At 37.6% G+C, this 21,376-nt stretch overlaps 1 protein-coding gene across 3 annotated transcripts in view; it reads right to left on the bottom strand.

The window, feature by feature from the left end:
- SEL1L (SEL1L adaptor subunit of SYVN1 ubiquitin ligase) overlaps positions 1 to 21,376 on the bottom strand; it is a 58,006-nt gene that overhangs the window by 20,476 nt on the left and 16,154 nt on the right. For all 3 annotated transcript variants that reach the window (XM_028496261.2, XM_007117591.4, XM_028496262.2), the window contains 9 exons: positions 14,418 to 14,585; positions 12,931 to 13,036; positions 11,960 to 12,122; positions 9,146 to 9,199; positions 8,996 to 9,055; positions 6,636 to 6,717; positions 6,119 to 6,273; positions 2,884 to 2,940; positions 519 to 587 (listed from right to left, as the gene is read on the bottom strand). In XM_028496261.2, the coding sequence (XP_028352062.1) occupies positions 519 to 587; positions 2,884 to 2,940; positions 6,119 to 6,273; positions 6,636 to 6,717; positions 8,996 to 9,055; positions 9,146 to 9,199; positions 11,960 to 12,122; positions 12,931 to 13,036; positions 14,418 to 14,585 (914 nt within the window). The remainder of the gene's footprint in view (positions 1 to 518; positions 588 to 2,883; positions 2,941 to 6,118; positions 6,274 to 6,635; positions 6,718 to 8,995; positions 9,056 to 9,145; positions 9,200 to 11,959; positions 12,123 to 12,930; positions 13,037 to 14,417; positions 14,586 to 21,376) is intronic.

Raw genomic sequence — 21,376 nt, forward strand, 5'->3', positions numbered from 1 at the left:
AAAAAGGAAGTTTTGAGATTATGCCATGACATATGGAATCTATTCATTAAGTCTCTAGAGTTAAAGGTTCCCTTGCTTGAGAAAAGAACTGCATTGAGAGGTGGGTGATGGCTATCATATTTAAGACAATTAAAAAGGTCTGCAGACACATTTCAACACTCTAAATGTCTCTTATTCAGCATGAAAGTAAACAGGTAATTATGACAGACTTAGCAAAAAACTGCACAGCATAAAGAATAAATCCCTTATTACTGTGTATAATACACAGAAAGTAGGGGTGCAGACAGTGATAGTTAACTTCAATGGAGAATTAACATACTGACAAGCAAATGCTATGTTACCTTTAAGTTACTTAAGAAAATGCCTCAGAATAGCACTTAAGACAAGATATAATATGCTTGTATTGGAAGTTTTATTTCCAGCTTATATTTGGTAAATTGTAGATGATGATTACAATACGTGCTTACTATGTGAACACCTCTTGCTATTACAGAAAATGTTCACAGGATGTACAGTACCTTTCCCAAGAAGGCCATGGCATGAGAATTGCCAGCATTAGCTGCTAAATTGAAGTAGTCAAATGCTCTCTGTGAGAAAGGAATTTATGAAAATTATTAGTTGTTAATAGAACCTGCCCTTGGCTTTTAACCAAAATAATTACTTCAGGAACATTAAAAAAAATCTTGTTATACTGCAGTATCTCAGTTTAAGTAAATGGCAACACAATGTCTCCTGGTTGTCTGAGGTACCCACCCCACTTCCCTCTCATATCCAATCCATCACTAAGTCCTATTTCTTTCACCACCAAATAATGATACATCTTGAATCCATCTACTATCCTCCATTCCCATAATTCTAGTGTAAGCTGCATTATCTCTCAGCAGAACTTCTGGAACGCTCCCCTCCCTGATCTTCCTGCTTTTATTCTTGGGGTCATCCAAAGCGACTGTTCTTAAATCTCAACATGCTGGTCTTTCCAGCCCCTTGAAGTGCTGCAGGGAATAATACAATGACGTGACCAGACACTGTTTATCTCAGTACTGTTTCACCTTGCTCCCTGCACTCTGGGTACACCAGCCATGCTCCTTCCTGCCTCAGGACCTATACACATGCTGTTCTTTTTGTCCTGGAATGATCTTACCTCCAAAGTTCAACTTAAATGTCATCCACGTCTCTTCAGAGACAAGTGCCACCTCCCCCTCATTAACCTATCATTGGACTCAATAATTCTCCTTTGTAACAATAATCACAATTTATTACATATTTGTTGGTGTGATCATTTAAAAATTATCTAATGCTTCTATTAAACTTGAAGCTCTGTAAAGGTAAGGACCAACGGTAAGGTCCAGCATTGTATCCTGAATGCCTTGCAGTGAATGGGAAAGGTGGTACTCAAATATTGGTTGAATTCATGCAATTATATATTGGGAACTCCTTTTCTTCTGTGAAAATTTATCACTGTGTAACTGTTTCACAGGTAGGCAGCATACACCACCAAGAATATCCCAAAACTTGTTGTGTAATGGTATGTAGCAAATTCTTAACCAGAATTCTGTTCTCTCACCTGACATTTTTACTAACCAGTTCATCTGATGCTTCACTGGCCTAATGACATGCAATTTTAATGACCTAAAGACACTTAAAGTTGTCAAAATGCTGTTTGAATAATAATTTTAAAAAGCATCAATATTTGGTATAGTTTTAGCGATAAATGTATTTTGTCACAAACTAATTCTTAAAGTTGATGCAATATGGTGCTTGAAATAACCTTAATTAGAATACTTAACTGGTATAGTAGAAAAACAGTTTTATTAGTTTGAAGAACATTTATTGAGAACTTAATATTATACATGCTAGGCACTGCCAGGTACTGGGAATGAAGTGGCAAACAAGGCAGACATAGTTCATGCTGTTTTGGACCTTATATTCTAGCAGGGGAAACAATTACATAAGTAACTAATTTATACAGATTTTCAGAAGTCATAACTGTGGTCCATGACCTATTCTTGGAGTGGGGTTGTGGTCAGTGGAGACATTCAAGGGAAGAGATCCTGGAATTGAGTTCTGGAGAACGAGTAGGTTTGTTATGTGAAGAAAGGAGGTGGGATAGTAATATTCACTCTAGTCAGAGGGACTGGCCTTCCAGAAGTCCTGAGACAGGGAGGTTCTTAATATTTTCAAAGACCTGAGAAAAGGTCCGTGTGCCTGTGACTCAGAAAACAAGGGGCTGGTGAGGTAAATAGAGACTGGTACAAGGCCTTGGAGGTCATGTTAAAGGTTCTGGTTTCCAAGCTACTAGAAATCACAGACCACTCAAGAGAGTTTTAAGCAATGCAACTGCACGATCAGATGCACAATTTACAAAGACAGGCTACTGCTTAGGAAATGCAGGCAGGTAATTATTCACACAAGTGATAGGTATACTGAGGGCAAGAAGGGAAGAGACGAGCGATACACAGGACAAAAAGCAGACTAAAGTTGGTGAGTGGATATGGATCTGACTGCTGCAGTTGTACACTCTTAATTTCTCACAAACTCAACACTGAATTTTCCTCAGTTCTAGGAAATATTTTCCAATAGGAGTTTTTAAAGACATACTTCTATCACAATACCTATAGAAAAACACGACATTGTTTATGCATTTTCGGCCGTATTGAGAACTAGGTTTTGGAATTAATAAAACCTTTCCCATCATTACAAGGTATGATCACATTTTTGTTCCTCAGTTTCCTCAGGGGTTAGATCTTGAAAGCTCATTTGTGATGTTATCAACATCCATTAATCACAAAGCTTGATATTGTCACTGACTTAGCAAGAAATATATCTGGAGCATCATTTCTTGCTACAATATGAAATGTAAAGCCCTAAGAACAGGAAGTTTACCTGATGGTTTTGTTCTACTCCACGGCCTCCGTGCAGATGCAGCTGTCCCAGACCAACCTGAAAATGAACAAAAAGGAGGCAAGAGTAAATGGCAGCACCTGCCTCTGGCATGTAATGAAATTAGACCAACAAGAAACCATCTGGTCACAAAAAGGTTTCTGTTCATAACACAGAAAATTAAACATTTAGTCTTAATTCCCTAAGATATTACTCTTACATCTTTTTTTAAAGACTCTTTTGATGTGGACAATTTTTAAAGTCTTTACTGAATTTGTTATAATATCGCTTCTGTTTTATATTTTGGTTTTTTGGCTGAGAAGCATGTGGGATCCTAGCTCCCCGACCAAGGACTGAACCCACACCCCTTGCATTGGAAGGCGAAGTCTTAACCACTGGACTGCCAGGGAAGTACATATCCTACATTTAAAAAAAAACTAAAAATGTCTGCTTTTAGTTGCAAAGTATCCTGAAATAGAGGTGAAATAAAGGCATTTCCACACAAACTAAAGAAAAGTTCAAATCTTTTGAACTAAACAGTATTCTTTAGGAAGAGGGAAAATTATCCTGGGAAGCTTGGAGATGCAGTAAGAAATAAAGAACAAGAGAAAGGTAAATTTGTGAGTAAATCTAAATTGGATGGACTATATAAAAGAATAGTATCTTGTGGGGTTCAAAAACATATAGGATTAAAACACAGACAAACTCAAACCAAAAGAGGGTAAGAAACGAGAGAAAAAGGAACTTGGAAAAGCAAAATAAAAGTGAGATAGAAAATTGAAACTCAAATATATCACTAATTACTCTACTTAAAAGACTGAATGGATTAAGAAAAATGAACAAAACTAGTCATATGATGCTTGCAAGAGACATACCTTAAACATTAGAAGGTTGAAAGTACAAGATAGAAAAGATATTCCGGGTAAATACTAACCAAAAAAAAGTAGTGTAGCTATGCCAGTATCAGGCAAAATACAACTAAGGTAAAAAATATTTCTGGAGATAAAAGAGGTCATTTCATGATACAGAAGTTAGCTCAACAGAAAGATAACAATATTAAGTTATGCATTCGACATGGCTTAAAATATATAAATCAAAACTGATGAAACTAAAAGGAGAAAGAGACAAATCCACAATCAGAGTGGAAAATTTCAGCAATATTGTCTCAGCATTTGACAGAAAAAGCTCCAAATTCAGTAGGGATTCAAAAGATCTGAACAGTAGGATTAAGAAACACGACAATTGACACATATCAAACACTACACCCAACGACTGTAGAAATTCACATTCTCTTTAGCGCACAGAATATTTGCCCAAACTGACCAAGATGGGGCATCAAGTAAGTTTCAAGAACTCTCAAACAACTGAAGTCATACAGAGCATATTCTGACTACAGTGGATTAAGCCAGATATCAACAACAAAAAAGGTAAGCAGAAAATTCCCATGTACAGTTGACCCTTGGCATCCATGGAGGACTGGTTCCAGGAACCTCACAGATACCAAAATCTGCAGACGCCAAGTCCCTTATATAAAATGGCACAGTATGTGCATGTAACCCATGTACAACCTCCCATACACTTTAAATCATTTCTAGATTACTTATAATACTTAATGTAAATGCTAGGTAAATAGGTGTAAATACAATGTAAATACTATGTAAATAGCTGCCAGTGTGTGACAAAGTTTGCTTTTTGGAACATTCTGAAAAAAAAAATTTGTTTTCAGATTTTTTGATCCACAGTTAGTTGAAACTTTGGATGCAGAACCTGCTGTTACAAAGGGCTGACTGTATGTGGGAAACTAAGCAATTCATTTCTAAATTACACACGGGTCAAAAGAAATCACTATGAAAATTAGAGCTAAAAATAATGAAAATATGATAATGGGAGAATGTATTATACTAGCTATCAAATTCTATAAAGCTATGAAAATTTGAGACAGTATTTGCACAAGACATGTACAAGAAAATGCAGAGCATTATTTGTAACAGCCCAAATCTGAATAAAGAATAAAATGGATAAATTGTGGTAGTTTCATACAGTGAAATACATGCAAATGAATGAATTACAGCTATGTGAAAACACATGGATTGATTTCACAAAAACATAATGCTGAGTAAAAGAAGCTGATACCAAAAAAATGCTGTATGATTTATTTTTACATAAGACTCCTTCAAAAACAGGCCAAACCAATCTATGGTGTTAGACGCCAGCTCAGCGGTTACCTACAGGGAAGAGTTAGGGAAGAAGAGTTCCAAAGAGGGGCTTCTAGGGTCCTAGTTACACCACACAAGAGGCTCCCTTGCTGATAATTCATTGAGCTGTACTTCAGTTTTGTGTACTTTTCTGTATTCATGTCATAACTCAGTAATTAAAAAAAAAAAAAGAAAATGATATACTATACCACACACTTTTTTCTTTAACTTGAGATTTTCATTTAATACACTGAAATCAGCTTTCTACATTAAGTAGTAGTCTACATAATTTTTAATGACCACATAGAATTCCATTATATTGGAGCGTCATATTTGAGCCAAATAATTCCCTATTGTTAAACATTTAGAGCGTTTTGAATTTTAATTGGTGTCATATAAAAGAATCAGAAGAGACACCTTTATTTTAATTTCCATGAGCTAAGATATGGCTTAAGTTTTTCTTTTCTTTTTATTTTTAATATTCCCTTCTGTTAGTCTGAAAATTAACTGTTCTTAAAATGGACAGCGAAGTTCTTTTTATTTTAATATCATCAAAACAACCCATGAAACAGCATATTATACATGATACTTTGATGTACTGAATATATCATACAGTTTACATTAAACAAGCCTACTTCTGTCCTTGACCTTGAGAAAATTATAGTCTAAGATAAGGAAAGGAAACATGGATAGCTCTGAAGAGCATATGAAATTCCAAATGTGCCAGAGACTTTTTGTTTGCGGGGGAGAAAGTTTCCATCCTGGGTGACCCCCAGAAGAGCCTTCATCACCACCGCAACGCTGCTCCATTTAAGCAGCAGTTTCCAACTGGGGTGCACAGAGGAGTCACCCCGGCCAGCTTTCACGGAACCATCAATATGCCTGGGCCACGTGCCAGGTGAGTCCAAAGGGAAGGTCGTGAGAGTGTGGTAATCATGTAGCTAATAATAGCTCCGTGAAAATGTTATAGATATAAGTGCTTGCCCCCAGAGGCTGTCACATACAAGGCAGTAAGATCTCGCGGGAGACGTTTAAACACATACCTGTGCTTGCACATCACCTTTTTCAGCTAAGAACTGGTAATACTGAATCAAATCTTCTTCAAGCATTCCACTGTTCATCCCTGGATTTTCCACCTCGTCAGGCAGCCGTATTCTCTGTACTACCGAGCCTCCCGTCAGTGAGATATCACTAGCAACTGAAATGCGGACAAAGTAATGATGGGGATGAAACTCAGAGGGACTGTCCCACAGAGGGAAGTACCATTCCAGCTGCCAAATGCTGACAGACACTATGTTAAAGGAAATTGTTTCCATAGTGGTCTACAGAGTACAAAATCGTAATCTAAATTCAGGTTTTTTTCCCCACATAATATTAAGAAATGGAACCCAAAGCAAATTTTTGAAAAGTACTTCTTAATCAACTAGTATAAAGATGATTCTACTTGAGAGAAACAGTCACAGTATTTCAAGTAGTACAATGAAAATAGATGTATTTAAAATTAATTCTGTTTGGATTTTTCTTTGGTTTTGGTAAGGTGAAAGGCAAAAAGGTAGATACCATGATTAGCAACAAGACGATAATGAGTCAGTGCAGATTCACAGCTCTGGAGGACCCCAATGCCAGCCCAGTATCGGTAACCCTGTAATACAACTTCAGGTGAGAAGAAGGCAGTTTCACATGCTTCAGTGGCATTCTTGTGGGAACAAATAAAGCTAACTATATGCAGAATGCAATTTTGCTGTCCTTTGATCCAAGTACTTGGCTACATCATTTGTCCTGAGTTTTACATTGAGGTAACTTATTCAGCAACTTCAACAACCAGGCTAAGAACTAGGAAATAAATAATAAAGTTCCAAGAGCAATCAAAATAGATGCCATCAACTTTATGTATGCAGTGTGCCCGTCTACCTATAATAGAAAATTGCTTGGGCTCTTGCTTAGAATAGATTTCAATCTTACTTCAGATACAATTTTAACAAAAACAGGTTAATCTTCCAAAGTAGCTCTTAAAGAAGGAACAAATTAGCAAAATAGGGAAGACAAGAGACTACTAGAACAGGCACAGTAATACCAGCAATAAATGACTTCAGAATAAGAGGGAAGATAGCTAATTATAAAGAGCAGAAGACAGAGCTCTCTGGAGCCATTTAGCACAGACTCAAATAGCTTTACCAATTTTAACAATCCTTAGGGAATGACTGTATAATAACATGTATAATATATTTTTTTAACTTTAAAAAAAATAAATTTATTTATTTATTTTCGGCTGCGTTGGGTCTTCGTTGCTGCGCACAGGCTTTCTCTAGTTGTGGCGAGCAGGGGCTATTCTTTGTTGCAGTGCGCGGGCTTCTCATTGCAGTGGCTTCTCTTGTTGCGCAGCATGAGTTCTAGGTGCGTGGGCTTCAGTAGTTGTGGCTCGCGGGCTCTAGAGCGCAGGCTCAGTAGCTGTGGCGCTAGGGCTTAGTTGCTCCGTGGCATGTGGGATCTTCCCGGGCCAGGGCTCGAACCTGTGTCCCCTGCATTGGCAGGTGGATTCTTAACCACTGCAGCACCAGGGAAGACCCATAACATGTATAATATTGATACTTAATGTTCTTGTTTTGTAGCCACCATTTAAGGAGACTGATAAGTAGTTTGAAAAGATTTGTGTCAAAAATATCTAATATTTCTTGAAAATTCATCTAAAAATAACTTTTCAATTACTGTTTGAGGAATAAACGTTCCTGGAGATTAAACGAACAAGTGAAAAAGACTTCAAAATTAGTAAGGAGTGTTTCAGAAACCTAGAGCAATGCCCTGTTTTTCACTTACTGAAACTCCTTCAGCAGTTTACCTCTGTTAACAGGACTAAGCCCAAGCTCCCTAGTGTGACATACAGCTGTTTACATGATTCCTGTCTACCTGTCCCGTTGAAAGACTACCTGGCATTCTATTTTCCAACGCTTTAGCTGCTCCTTTCTTCAGAAATATCTCCTTAAAGCCCTCTCCTTCCAATGCCAGTATGGGTGAGGTGCCTTTTAGGTGATTCCCTGACATTCTCATGCTATATTGTAACGACCTCCTTACTCATGTCTCCCTTTCTACATTAAAAGCTTGTTGTGCGATGGTATTATATCTAACTGATCTTTGGAATTCTAATGACAAGTATTCAGTAAATACTTTTGGAATACACATAGGGAAAATTATCCAGGATCTACCCAATTGGCCAGAAAACTAGATTTTCCTTCTTTGTTAAGTTTCATAATCCCATCAATGACCAGGCCTATAGACCCCTCCAGATTTTGGACTGGTTTCTCTGCTTTCAGTCTCATTTCTGCTCAATCTATTCTTTACATTCCTGCAAGAACTTACATATTCATTTGGAACACAGTAATATGGGTCAGAGGTCATGTGGACTCACCCAAAGTCAATTTATAAAGTAGAAGGCAGATTAAACACCTCAGCAAAAAAGAACGCGGTGGAAAGATTCTATATTTTAACACTAAGCCATTTAAGTGATCAACATTATCAGGTAATACATAAGAGATCCTCTGTAATGAACTTTATAGGACACTGGTTATTTGTATTCTTAGTCCTTCATCTATTTAAATGTAAAATCTGTCATAACCCAATCTAAAAAATGATTCTGACAAACAATTCCAACTTACAGAAAACTGAAAAAGAACCATTTATCAGATTTCTATTTTAAGGGAAATCAGCCAAACTAATCATTTTAAAGACAAACTGTGGACTCTACCAATTTTCATCCATACGTAGATTCAATTGCTGTATCCATTAACAAGAAGCTGAAGGACATTCAATTGAATATTGGGTCTTAATGAATATAAGTTAATTCCAATCATGAAATCTAGAAAAGTTGTGGCCACTTGTAAACCAACTATTCAATGTTATTAGCCTTCCATTTAAGTCTTACTTACCAAAACCATGTGGGATATTAGGTTGCCCCCAAGAGCTCCGAAAGTATAATAAACGAGGGCCTGTGAAAGAACAAAAGATGCTTAACTCAACATAGTTACATATTTACCCAATTTAAATTGTAATATACAATAAAGTTTTAATAATATTACCTTTGCCTGACTTGAATTAACACCAAGTCCAGAAGCATACAGAAAGCCAAGAGCCTGAAACAAAATGATAAAAGGCAGACAGTTTTATGAACCATGAAAAGATGCAAGAATCTTTAAGTGCTAAAAGATTTGAACAGTTGCAAATATGCACAACTGTGGAATTAAAAATCCTCAGAAATGCATTCAAGGTTTTACAAATTACACAATGAAATATAATTTTAAGCAACTAAAAAAGCTTAGCTTGAAGATTAAAGACAATTTAATAAAACATCAACTAGAAAACCGAAGCTGAATACATTTAAATATGACTTTTACTTGATTCTTGATGAACAGCTATTATGAAAACAAAATGTCTCCTATATCATTACATCAACATATTATCTATCTATATGAAGGGTGATACACAATGATAGTGGGTAAGAGATTACTAAATAAGCTATCGCAGGAATAAAAAGAGGCAGCAAGGGGCTAAGTTGAAGGGGTCAAGGGAGAAAGGTCACTTTACAACACTAGAGCATACACAGTTTTCTTAAAAAAACCTAACCAACCAAACAATGTATTGGTAAGGTTCTACCCTTTGCCCTCTGAGGATCATCCCTGATGACATGAAAGCATAAGGCTAAAGTTGTAAACGCAGGTGCTATTCTCACCAAAAGCCACGAGCGCTTCTACATTTCCCAGCCTCCCTTGAAGTTAGGTAGGGCCACTGCCTGGGATGTGACCAGAGGGGATGCAAGCCATTTTCAGACCTGGCCCTTAAAAACATCCCACAGAATCCTCCAGTCCTCCCTTCGTGATGGCTTGGAAGCCCCGTGTTCCAGATGGTATATAGCTACATAACGGAAGCAGCCCCTGACCCTGAGTCATCATATGAAGAGTAACTCAGGCAGGAGAGCTGCATGGGACCTGGCATGAACAAGAAATAACTCCTTGCTGTGTGAAGCCACTGTGATTCTGGTGCTTTGCTTCATCAGCTAGAATTAATTATGCTGGAGAGAGTGCTCTGCAGTGTATAAAGCACTGTGGCATTGTAAGGTTCTATTATTAGAGGGAAAAGATGCCTTAAAAGTAAAACCATTCCTCAGAACAGAATGTGTCTGAAGATAAAGAATATATGTGTGAATTTTACATAACCTGATTTATGTAAAAAGGGAAAAAAAGCTTTGAAAACAAAGGGGAGCAATTAAGATATAACCTGTTTATAAACCAAAACCAAGACTACATAAGAGTTGCATACTAATCAGGTTATCAGTCCTGTGAAAAACAATGGTCCAAATGCCTTTACTGTTTACAGTCTGAAAACAGACTTCCTCTGTGACTAGAAATTTTGTTTTATCTTTAAGCAAATCCCGCACCACTGATAAATCTTTATTATTGAAGGCATTTTTTTTTAAGTGGGCAAAACACCTTTATAAGTAGGACACAAAACCCAGAAACCATAAAAGAAAAGATGAATAAATTCAACTAAAGTTGTTTATTTTACATGAAAAAACTTATAAACAAAATTAAAAGACAATATAAAGAATATAGATAAACAGCCAGATGCAGAGGTACACAGGGTGAGGTTCGTAAGAGTCCTGAGTGCAGGAGCTTCTGTCCCCATGGAGTAGGAGTGTACCACCTCCTGCCACATGGATGTACTCACCAAACTGGAGGCTCTCCAAACCCCCAGAGTTGAGGGATTTTTATGGAGGCTTCTTCACATAGGTATAATCGATTAGTAACTCAATCCCCAGCCCCTTTCCCTTCCCTCTGTTGAGGGCATTTTAAATAAATGTGGTGGCCCCTAAATCCAGGCATCAACCCTACCATTACTAGTGGGGAGTCAAGCAGATATTATGTATCAACTGGCTCAAAGGGCAATATGGAATCAGAACATCCGCTACACAGTAGCCTAACTAAAAACATTTTCCTTGAGTTCATCAGCCTTTAGCTGTGCCATTCAGTTTTAGGAAACATAGATGATGAACAAACAACTAAAGGACACCATGAAGAAGCAAACAGACAAACTGAGGTAGAACATTCTGTAGAAAAACTGGCCCTATCTCTAACACAGAAAAAAAAAGAAAGGTGCAGGCTATGCTAGAAGTAGCAACCAAATATAAGTATAGTCCTGGACCAAATACTGACTTGGACAAAACAGATATAAAGAAAATGTTTTGGCTCAACACTGTACGAATATGGTATGGGTGTTACATGATGTAAAAGTTTACTGGAATTGGAAGGGCTACAAGCTATTGATTGAAAAGAGCAAGTTATGGAATAGTAGGCAATGACATTTTATTTTAATAAAGAATTTACATGAAGAGAAAGGTCTAGAAGGGTATGCATGGACTAACATATTACCAGTGCTTATGTCTGGGAGGTACATATGTGATGTTTACTTTCTTAGCTTTTTTAGTTTGTATTTCTAGTTTCCTTATAAAGGACATGTACTGCTTCTGTAGCAAAATATCTTTTTACAAAAATACCGAGATTAACAGGAGCTGGAGCACCTGACCTTAGGAAAAAAAAATACAATGGTGAGTAATTTCAGATAAAAAACCATTACCTTCGTTTAATTCTCTGAAGATTTAAGTTGGAAAACTACAAATATAATTTTGGCAAGATGCAATTGCAAAAATGCCTTAAGTAACTATAAATGTTCTCAAACTAAGGAAAAAGACTGTCCAAGAAGACTGGGAAAATGATCTGCCACAAAATTAATATTTACAGTTTTACTTGTTAAAGGAAGTCAGGGCAACGAAGAGTACCACGCTGTTAAAATAAACCAGTGCTGTATGCGGAGAGATCCTCCACGGAAAGTATACTTACAGTTTGTCCCTTGGGAGAACCTTCCTCAGTCAGTTTCTCAAACATCTCTTTAGCTGCCTGGATATTCTGTGTCAGGTAATCACCAAACAAAAGAGCATAGGATACTCTCTCCAGGGCCTTGGTATGGTTCATGCTTGCTGCCTTTTGAAGATACCGATATGCTCTTTAAACATAAGTAATGAAACACAAATTAGCAATATTTTGGAGCTGCCATTAAAATTTTTTTCAAGATCTCCTAAAATGCAGCTTCATTTCCTTATTCTATAGAATCCCTCTGATATTTTATTTTTACTAAAGTAGTGTTACTTACAAAACTTACTTCTGTTTTTACATAAGGTACCAGTTCTGTTATTGCAATATCTTGGAATTCTAATTACACTAATAGTAATCCTAAAAAATTCGATTAAAAAAGTTAACTAAATTTGCAATGTGAGAACGGTAATAATACGGTGTCAGGTAAATAATCTAATGAATGATAACCACCACAACTGTCTTCTTTGCACAGACTGTAACAAAAATCAGCTGAAATTAAAGGGACATAAAATGTTACAGGACAATCACTTGTTTTATGTTCTTTCATTCCTAAATTCTAGACTTTGCAAGAAAATTACAAAGCAAAACTAAAAAAATAGAAAACACCCGACAACAATTCCTTTTGTTTGTTTTATGTCACTTTGAATTCTGGATACTATATGTATTCCTGGCTCTGAGAAATTACTATAACTTAATCAAATATTGCCATTTGCTCACTGTTCATTCTTGTGACTGATACTTAGGACCTTTTTACCCCAACAAGCTAAAATCTGATAAAAGTAATGCCCCTAATGTTCATATATTATATTAAGTTTTCTTGTAATGCAACTTAAGAAATCCTTTGTCTCTGGCAGTACATTAATTTTAAAAAGTACTTATCCATTTATCTCAGTAATGGCCTATCTCAGGGTAAGAATGGAGTTGGCCGTGCTACCTACTCTCTTTTTTGGCTTTTCTTATTGCTTCCATTGAGGATTTTCATCCCGGTCTGGTACATCATTTCCGCTTCCTGCATTTGCCGTCTTTTGGCAGCCTCTTCCTCAGCTAAAAATAAAATTTACATTTTGCATTTACATGGATAATTTTGCACCAATTATTTATCAAACATCAGTATGTATTCTTTCTTTTGGGTGGTCATGCAAACACAATCCATGATCTTTCACCATTTCCAAGTCTGACTCTAAAGACACATGGTTTTCAGTATGGCCTTTATCTGACAAAAGATAAGACTTAGAAAAAAAAAACCCTCATTGAAATCACTTTCTTTCAGAGAAAGCAATATCAACCTGCTTTAGGAGGGTACTTTTCTGCTAGTAATTCTAACATTTTATGTAATTCAACTAAAATTTCAGTACGAGCTTATGATTATATATGCCAAGGTCAGCTAAAATCAAGACAGTAAAAAACAGAAAAATACTATTGTAGTCAAAGAATACTTCAGTCTCACCTGGAATGCTGTATATTTAACAAGGAGAAAGTATTTGATTAATTACATAACAAAAATTAGTAAAAAAACTGATTTTTATTAACTACAGATCCTGATTTAATGTTCAAGTTCTCTACTTTTTTCCTATGCACTAATACAACCCTGAAAATCACAGAATTATTGCAGATTTCTCAAAAATTATTTTGTTACTGTAATACAGCATTTAGCAGAAATATAGACTCACCAAGAGACACTTGAGTATTTCATGAGGACTAATATTTACAGAAACAGAAGTGAGCTGTTCTTGCAATATAAAAACAAAACCTGATGTGTCAAACTGGAGTAGTAATTAATCATACTGGCCTACATCCAAAGACGGACTGTATGACATATTCTAGGAAAGCCTAAATAGTCTATCAGAGGCATTATTCTGAAAATGTCATTTGGTATCGAATGAGGTATATTCAAGGTTTTCCGTTGTTTTTTATTAGTTAGAAAGTTTTTCCCAAAACCACAGCCTGCATTTAGAAGTCAGTCCCTTCGTACTGACATGAACACTTAGGACAGTTAAATATACTATATTTGTCAAATGTTACCTTAGCACAGTGCATTTTGCTCAAGTATGTAGGAAAGGTATGATCTATCTTTCTTTTAACCACTATTAATTAACCTTCGCCGTAATGTTCTATTTCCTTTATTGCCAAAAAATGTTTCACGTTAATTTAGCAGCCTGCCTGAGAGTTTCAGAACAACCCGTGCACACCAATGGAAAACCACCTCTAAATAAGGCACAAGTGTGATAAGCCGCCTGAGTGACGGCCTGGAAGTAAGTACACTGCGTGCTTCCTGCACTGACGTCCAGGCTTTAAGGCAACAACCGTGTCATTGACGTTGACCATTTCTCACAAAGGTGGAAAATGGACGGCTACAAATAGGCCTTTAAACTGTTGCCCGAGACACAAAACAATGTGGACATGCCGCCTACTGAGCAATACTTACTTTCACAAAAGCCCCACTTTTCATCTGCCCTGTAGTCATAGGTTGTAGCACACCACAGTCTGCCATCTTCCCTCCCATCTGAGGTACACTCATCATATTCCTTATCCAGGAACAGAAAAGGGAAGTGGCAGGGCTCCCCGTGTGCTGTGCCTTCAATGGCGGTCAAAGCTGGAAAGAAAAAAAAAAAAAAATCTAAACATGAACAGCACCTCTGCTATTCATGGATTTAACACTGTCAATTTCAACTATGAGAATCCAAAGACACAGATACATGATTTGTAATGGGGAACATAAAAGACCCAGCACTGATTTTGTTCAGGGACGACGTGAAGGTGAGTCAACTTAGTGAGCATGGCTAGCTGACTACCCAGCTCTATATCTAGGTTAGAATTTTGGAAGGTCTTGAGATAATAACCTTAGAATATTGAAAGTCTACTGAAAACAGCTGCCCAACCAGTGAGCAAAAAATAAGGCAAATGCAACTGAATCAATTCCACTGCTCAGCACAACTCTCTTTTTTTTTCCTATCTGAATGCTGTAAGTCAATTTCTTCAATAATATAAAGTTACACAGGGAAAATGCTCCCCCAGGTAAAGTTAATCACTCACATACTCCTCTGTGATCCCCCAGCATTTTATTAGAGTACTGATCACACTCACTGAGCTTCTTTCTTTACCATACTCTAGCTCCCACTAGACTTTGAGCTTAAGGGTAAAAACCATATCTCTCATTTGTCCTGTAAGTTCTTTCCAAGTATCTTCTAGGTGCTGGGAATTATGCCAGGTGCTGGACATGAGGTGGAGCGGTCTCTGCTACATGGAACTTACTGCCTAGCAAGGACATTAAACAAAAGTATGATTGATGTTATGGAAAGAAAAGCTCCCCATCAGGAACTGCAGTTTACACTGAACCTCATGGATGTCTATGAAGAGGTGGTGGATGAAATGCTTTGGGGTGGGGTAGGGGGACAAGCATTGTAGACAAAGGGAAAAGTATGTGTTAAGAATCAAATGAAGGACAGCATGGCATATCAGAGAAAGTAAAGTTCATTATCTCAGAACACGTAGTGTGAGTGTCAAAGTGGACAAGAGAAGAAGCTAAAGAAGCACCAAGAAGCCAGACTAGGGAGGTCCTGACAAGTCTTACTAACTCAATTTGGATTTTATCCTGAGAACAATGGAAACTCAAGAGTTTAAAGTAGGAGTGACATGTGCATACTTATACTTTACTTAGAGAGGGGACAATGGAATGCAAGGCTGGATGCAAGGTGACCGGTTTAAAGGTTGTGACAGTGGTCTAATCGAGAGGTAATGGTAGCCTGAAGAGGACAATGAAATGAAAAAAGTGGATGTACTCAAGTGATGCTAAGGAAGTAGACATGGTACTACTTACTGACTAGATGTGCAGATGAGAGGAGAGAGGAATCAAGGAAGGCTCCCAGGTATTAGGCTTCAGGAAGTGAGTAGGTGGTTGTCCTTATTAAGATAGAGAACACTAAAGGAGGAGTAGGTTACTGGGTAGGGATGAAATGGATCAGGAGAGAGACAAGTTAAGCTTTGCTCCTGCTACATTCAAGGTAGCTAACAAAAAACAAAACAAGTGAAATGTCTTAGACATCTTTTCAGCTGTAGCCAAAAAGAAAGTTCTCCAGTTTACAGATATATGTGAAGGCAAGAGTATGCATAAGAATGCCAATTAAGAGGTATATGAGAATACCAAAGGGCCAGGCCTGAGCCTAGGCCCCAACCATACGGTAAGTATGAGTACGTATATGCCAACGTTCATTGGTTGCTTTTACATGGAGAATTTAATTAGGCAGCAGAGCTTAGTAAGTAACAGTATAGGTTCTGGAGTCAGAACACCTGACTCAAACCCTACTGATTATTAGCTGTGAACTTTAAGTAAGTTATTTAATCTCTCTCCTTACCCATAAAATTATTTGGAGATAACCTCCTTATCTACAAATAGGGATAACAGTCCTTGCTGCATAGAGTTACTCACAAAGATGAACTGAAATAATACATGTAAGGGACTCATCATGGTGCCTGCCACGTAAGGTGGTAAGAGTCTAGGAGATGGCAATTGCTATTTTATTCCTGGCACTTCTGCTCTGAAAGGCTAGAAAATGTATGCTCTTTCTTTCCTGTGTAAAGAAGAATACATTCTAAGACTAAATTGAAAATTATTTTCAGTAAGTTATGAAAGGCAAACGAATTCAAAATGGTTTACCACCAGATAAATGCCATTCACCATCCTGGTAATCACTGACCAGAGGCAAATAACTTTTTCACCTTTGATCTGTCCACTTTTTAAGAAATGATCTTTAATGCAACATATAAGCGAAGCATCCTTTATCAACAACCTCAAAGGCATCACTTTGACTGTAGAATCTGAAAAAGGCGCTCCCATGCACTGCTACTAGATTCAAATTTGCTTTGAAAAGGTAGTATCTGTACAACTGCAGTTTGTAAACTTGAATTTCAACTTAAATAACATACAATGGTTTTAAAGTATATTTGATTTTTCCCTATGATAACAAATTTCTGTTTTAAAAGCAAATAAGAATTGTCATAAGAATTCTAGTTTGCCAGAACTTATATTTTCTAAGTGGTTCAAGTACCTGAAAGCATTCGTTTTCATGTGATGGAACAATACAGCAGAAAAGAAACTGGAGAGAACCCAAAGGTTTTTGGCAACAAAAGGTTTTAACCTACTACTGAGTCAGCACTAACTTAAGCAGGAAGAACTCCTAGGGTACACCTGCTTTATCAATTTAGTAAAACTGAAATATCTTGGTCAAAATAATGTGTTTATTATTAAGTTAGTAGAAAGAAAATTTGTATCTCTCAGCTATCTTCTCCAAGCAAAATCACCACAGGGAAACTGCTATTACCTTTTAAACTTATTTTAAAGTCTTCCAAAAGGTACTGACTGGGACTTGCTGGTTTCAAGTCAATAATCTCAAGTTGATATTCCTCACAATAGCGTTGATTTCAGTTAATTTTCTTCCATGGAGAAATTCTCTAAGAATTTCGAAGCTATTATTTTAAAAACAGCCATGAAAACAGTACCAGTTTTACAAACAATGGTAATCACTGCTCTGGCATAATGAGGCTGACTGAATATGCAATTTGAGTTAATGATAGCCAGTAATCAAATGTGACACTTAAAATGAAAGGGAAAAAACGTGTTAAGTCAACTCTGCACCTTCATATAAAAATGACATAGTATCACAATCTATTTAGACCTTGAGAGTAAGATATTTAACTTACAGTATTTGAGAACTTATAATAATGAACAGACTGCTCTATATTTAAACTAGGAGAAATTTGCTCTTGCAAAGTCAATTAGAATCATTTAGGAAAGCTAGAAAGGTTTTTAACAACCCCCCCCCAACACCCGCTCCCACCCCAAACCCCACCTGAACCTGTAATCCTTCAGCGCTGGCCAGAATATAGGTAAATGGGAACTTCCATGCTGTTGGCAGGAGTGTAGAGGGGTTCAATAATATCTGTTAGAATTGAAAAGCTCCATACACCTTTCGATCCCATTTTTTCACTTCTGGGATGTTTACTTAATAGAAGTGCTCCCACGAGGATACAGAGAGGTATGTCCAAGAGAGCATTTGTGCATCATCATAATTTTAAAAACATAAAGCCATACAGAACTCAAAGGTTTATGACAAGTAGGTTGGTTAAATCAACTACAGTGCAGGAGTTACAGAGAAACCTGGGCATCAACACAGATGGAATCAAAGGTCGCTAGAGAATGGTGTAGACAGAGCAGAAGATAAAGGCTGAGTCTTGGGGGCAACCTTACGTTTCAACATCAGGCAGGTTCCGAGGAACCACAGCCAAGTGAAGAAAGCATCTTCAGAGAAAGGAAAAAAATACATGAGGGGTCGGTAAGGTAAGGACCAAGAACTGACCAGGTATTCAGCAATTAGAATGCGCCTGGAGGAGAGTGGCCTTTGTGGTCTGGAGGGGACCAGGGCCTTGTCACACTCAGATTAGAGAATGGAAAGAGAGGAAGCAAAATCAGTGAATAGAGACAACTCTTCCAAAGAATAATGCTATGAAGGGGAGTAGAGGAGTAAGGTGGTTGTCGGAGGGGCACTGGGGGCCAAGTCTCGGTTTTTCTAACATTCAGATATTACAGCATGTTTGAACGTTGGTGGAAAGAATTCAAGAGTGTGGGCAAAGACTGTCGCTTGCCATTCAGTAAACAAAGAATGTTGTCTGCCACAGAGCCACCAGCCACTGCAGCTGCGTCCCCAACAGTGCACCCTGAGGGGAATTCAGGATGAAGAAAAACAGGATACCGGCTCTATATAGTTAAGATGCATAACTAAGGAATAATTTCAATGAGCCCAGACTCTTGCATCTTCCCAAACACAGAAAAGCACTAAAATCATTAACTTGAGATGTCTGATTTTTGTGATTAGCAGTAATATTTTGAGGTCTGACTACATGCATTTTTTTCTTCCCAGCAAAAACTACATATCCTGGCTCCTCCCTTACCTCTTAGGAGCAGGTCCTCAGAGCTATCTGAGAGGCTGTCTCCCACCATACAGTCCTCAGTAAGGCCCCCGAATAAAACATAATTTGCAACTTCTAGGTTGTATGTTTTTCTTCAGTTGCCAAGAGAAAACAATGTAAATGTGGCTAGAATGTTGCTATTGGTGCTGAATAAATGTCCTGGAATACAAATACTCATATCTTTTCCTCATTTTTAATTGTAAAATCAAAACAAAACAAAAACATCCACCTCTTGATCCATACAGATAAAGGCAAGGGATTTAGCTCTGCAAATTCCTCATTTTAAGAGCATTTATACTCTATTAAAGACTGATATTATTTCTATAAGTTTAGATGGGTATTCTGTTAATAAGACGACTATTTAATCATGCTGCTTGTTTGAAGCTATTTTGTACTTCCAAACATACAACAGTAAGTAGCATTTTAGTCAAATATATTTAGAGTCAAAAAAATACTGGGCTTCCCTGGTGGCGCAGTGGTTGAGAGTCTGCCTGCGGATGCAGGGGACACGGGTTCGTGCACCGGTCTAGGAGGATCCCACGTGCCACGGAGTGGCTGGGCCCGTGGGCCGTGGCCGCTGGGCCTGTGCGTCCGGAGCCTGTGCTCCGCAGCGGGAGAGGCCACAGCAGTGGGAGGCCCGCGTACCACCAAAAAAAAAAAAAAAAAAAAAAAAAAAAAAAAATATATATATATATATATATATATATATACTTATAGTCAAAAATTGAAACACAATCATTTAATGTTAAAAAGGTACCAACCTCAAGATAACTGTCATATAGTGTTCAGCAATTTTAGTAAACACAAAGATAACTCAATCAACCAACCAATCAACATCAAACTTCCTAAAGTACTACAAACGGAACACAAATAACAGATGATTTGAAGCAAACCATACTTGAGATCAAGCAAATGGTATAGGCCAAATAAAGAGGTATTTACCGCTGACTGAGAAATATGGTATAGTAATCTTCTAGGGAAAATAAGAATTTTATGTTATTTGCTACAAGAAGACTGTTTTCACCCAAGGTTGAGAATTGCTAACTAGAGTTGAGAAATTACATTAATGAAAGACAGACAGACACGCACACTATACTAAGGAAGGCACTGCTTTAAGGATTAAGACGTATTTTTCAGAAAAATAATGAAATGTAGTCACCTAGAGAATGAACAAAAACATTAAGATCAGAGTTCATATAAGCTCAGTTCTCTCTGTGAAAATAATCATTCAAAAGAAGAAAAAGAAGTAAGCACTGGCCCATGTGCCCAGAAGAAAGTGACAAAAGCTTCACGACACTTAGGTGACAGACAGTCAGAAACCAGAGTGAAACTTGCTCAGGGAAACTGCTGCTTAAGAACAGTGAGTTTGGGCTTCCCTGGTGGTGCAGTGGTTGAGTCCGCCTGCCGATGCAGGGGACACGGGTTCGTGCCCCGGTCTGGGAAGATCCCACATGGCGCGGAGCGGCTGGGCCCGTGAGCCATGGCCACTGAGCCTGCGCATCCGGAGCCTGTGCTCCACAACGGGAGAGGCCACAGCAGTGAGAGGCCTGCGTACCGCAAAAAAAAAAAAAAACAAAACAAAAAAAACAGTGAGTTTGGGGACTTCCTGGTGGTCCAGTGAGTAAGACTCCATGCTCCCAATGCAGGGGGCCAGGGTTCGATGCCTAATCCCACATGCATGCCACAACTAATAAGTCTGCATGCCGCAATTAAAGATCCTGTGTGCCACAACTAAGATTCTGAGTGCCACAACTAAGACCCGACGCAGCAAAAATAAATAAATAAATATTAAAACAAAACAAAACAGTGAGTTTCACTAAATAATGGCTGTAAAGGCATTCTGAGTTCAAAAACCCTGGTGGGGTGGTTTTCCACAAGGATGGTCTCCCAAAGGCGTTTCCTTCCACAAATAATTTCTTGTACAACCAAACAAAAGAAACAACGATAAAAGAAAGCTCTACATTAAAGTTAGACCTGTTGTAGGTTATGGCCTATGTTTCCTTAACCATTTATCTTCTGTTTAGTCAGAGTACTAAGGTTTGTTTATTCCTTTCCACCCCCTCCTTGCATGTGACAACGAAGTGAAAATGCTATCCTATTACTCAACCAACTTTCTTACTTCAGAACCCAATTTTAAGCATGTTTAGTTAAGTTTAAGCTCAGTGCCATTCAAAACAGACCAATATGCTGGTTATTTGATTTTTTTTTTAAGACTATTAGGGTAATGTGTTTATTGTAGAAAAGACAATTCAAGCAATGGGAAAGTATACAAAATTAAAGAAAAATCACTGTCATCTTTAGTTACCACTGAAAATTATCTTTCTCCAAAGGTAATGACTGTTCCTAGAAAAGAGGTTCATTTTTCTTTTCAAGTGCAAATGTGGGGGAACAAATGGCTTTCTTTCCCATAAGGGACCTGTG

This window comes from Physeter macrocephalus, chromosome 11 (assembly GCF_002837175.3).
Source record: "Physeter macrocephalus isolate SW-GA chromosome 11, ASM283717v5, whole genome shotgun sequence".
NCBI lineage: Eukaryota > Metazoa > Chordata > Mammalia > Artiodactyla > Physeteridae > Physeter > Physeter macrocephalus.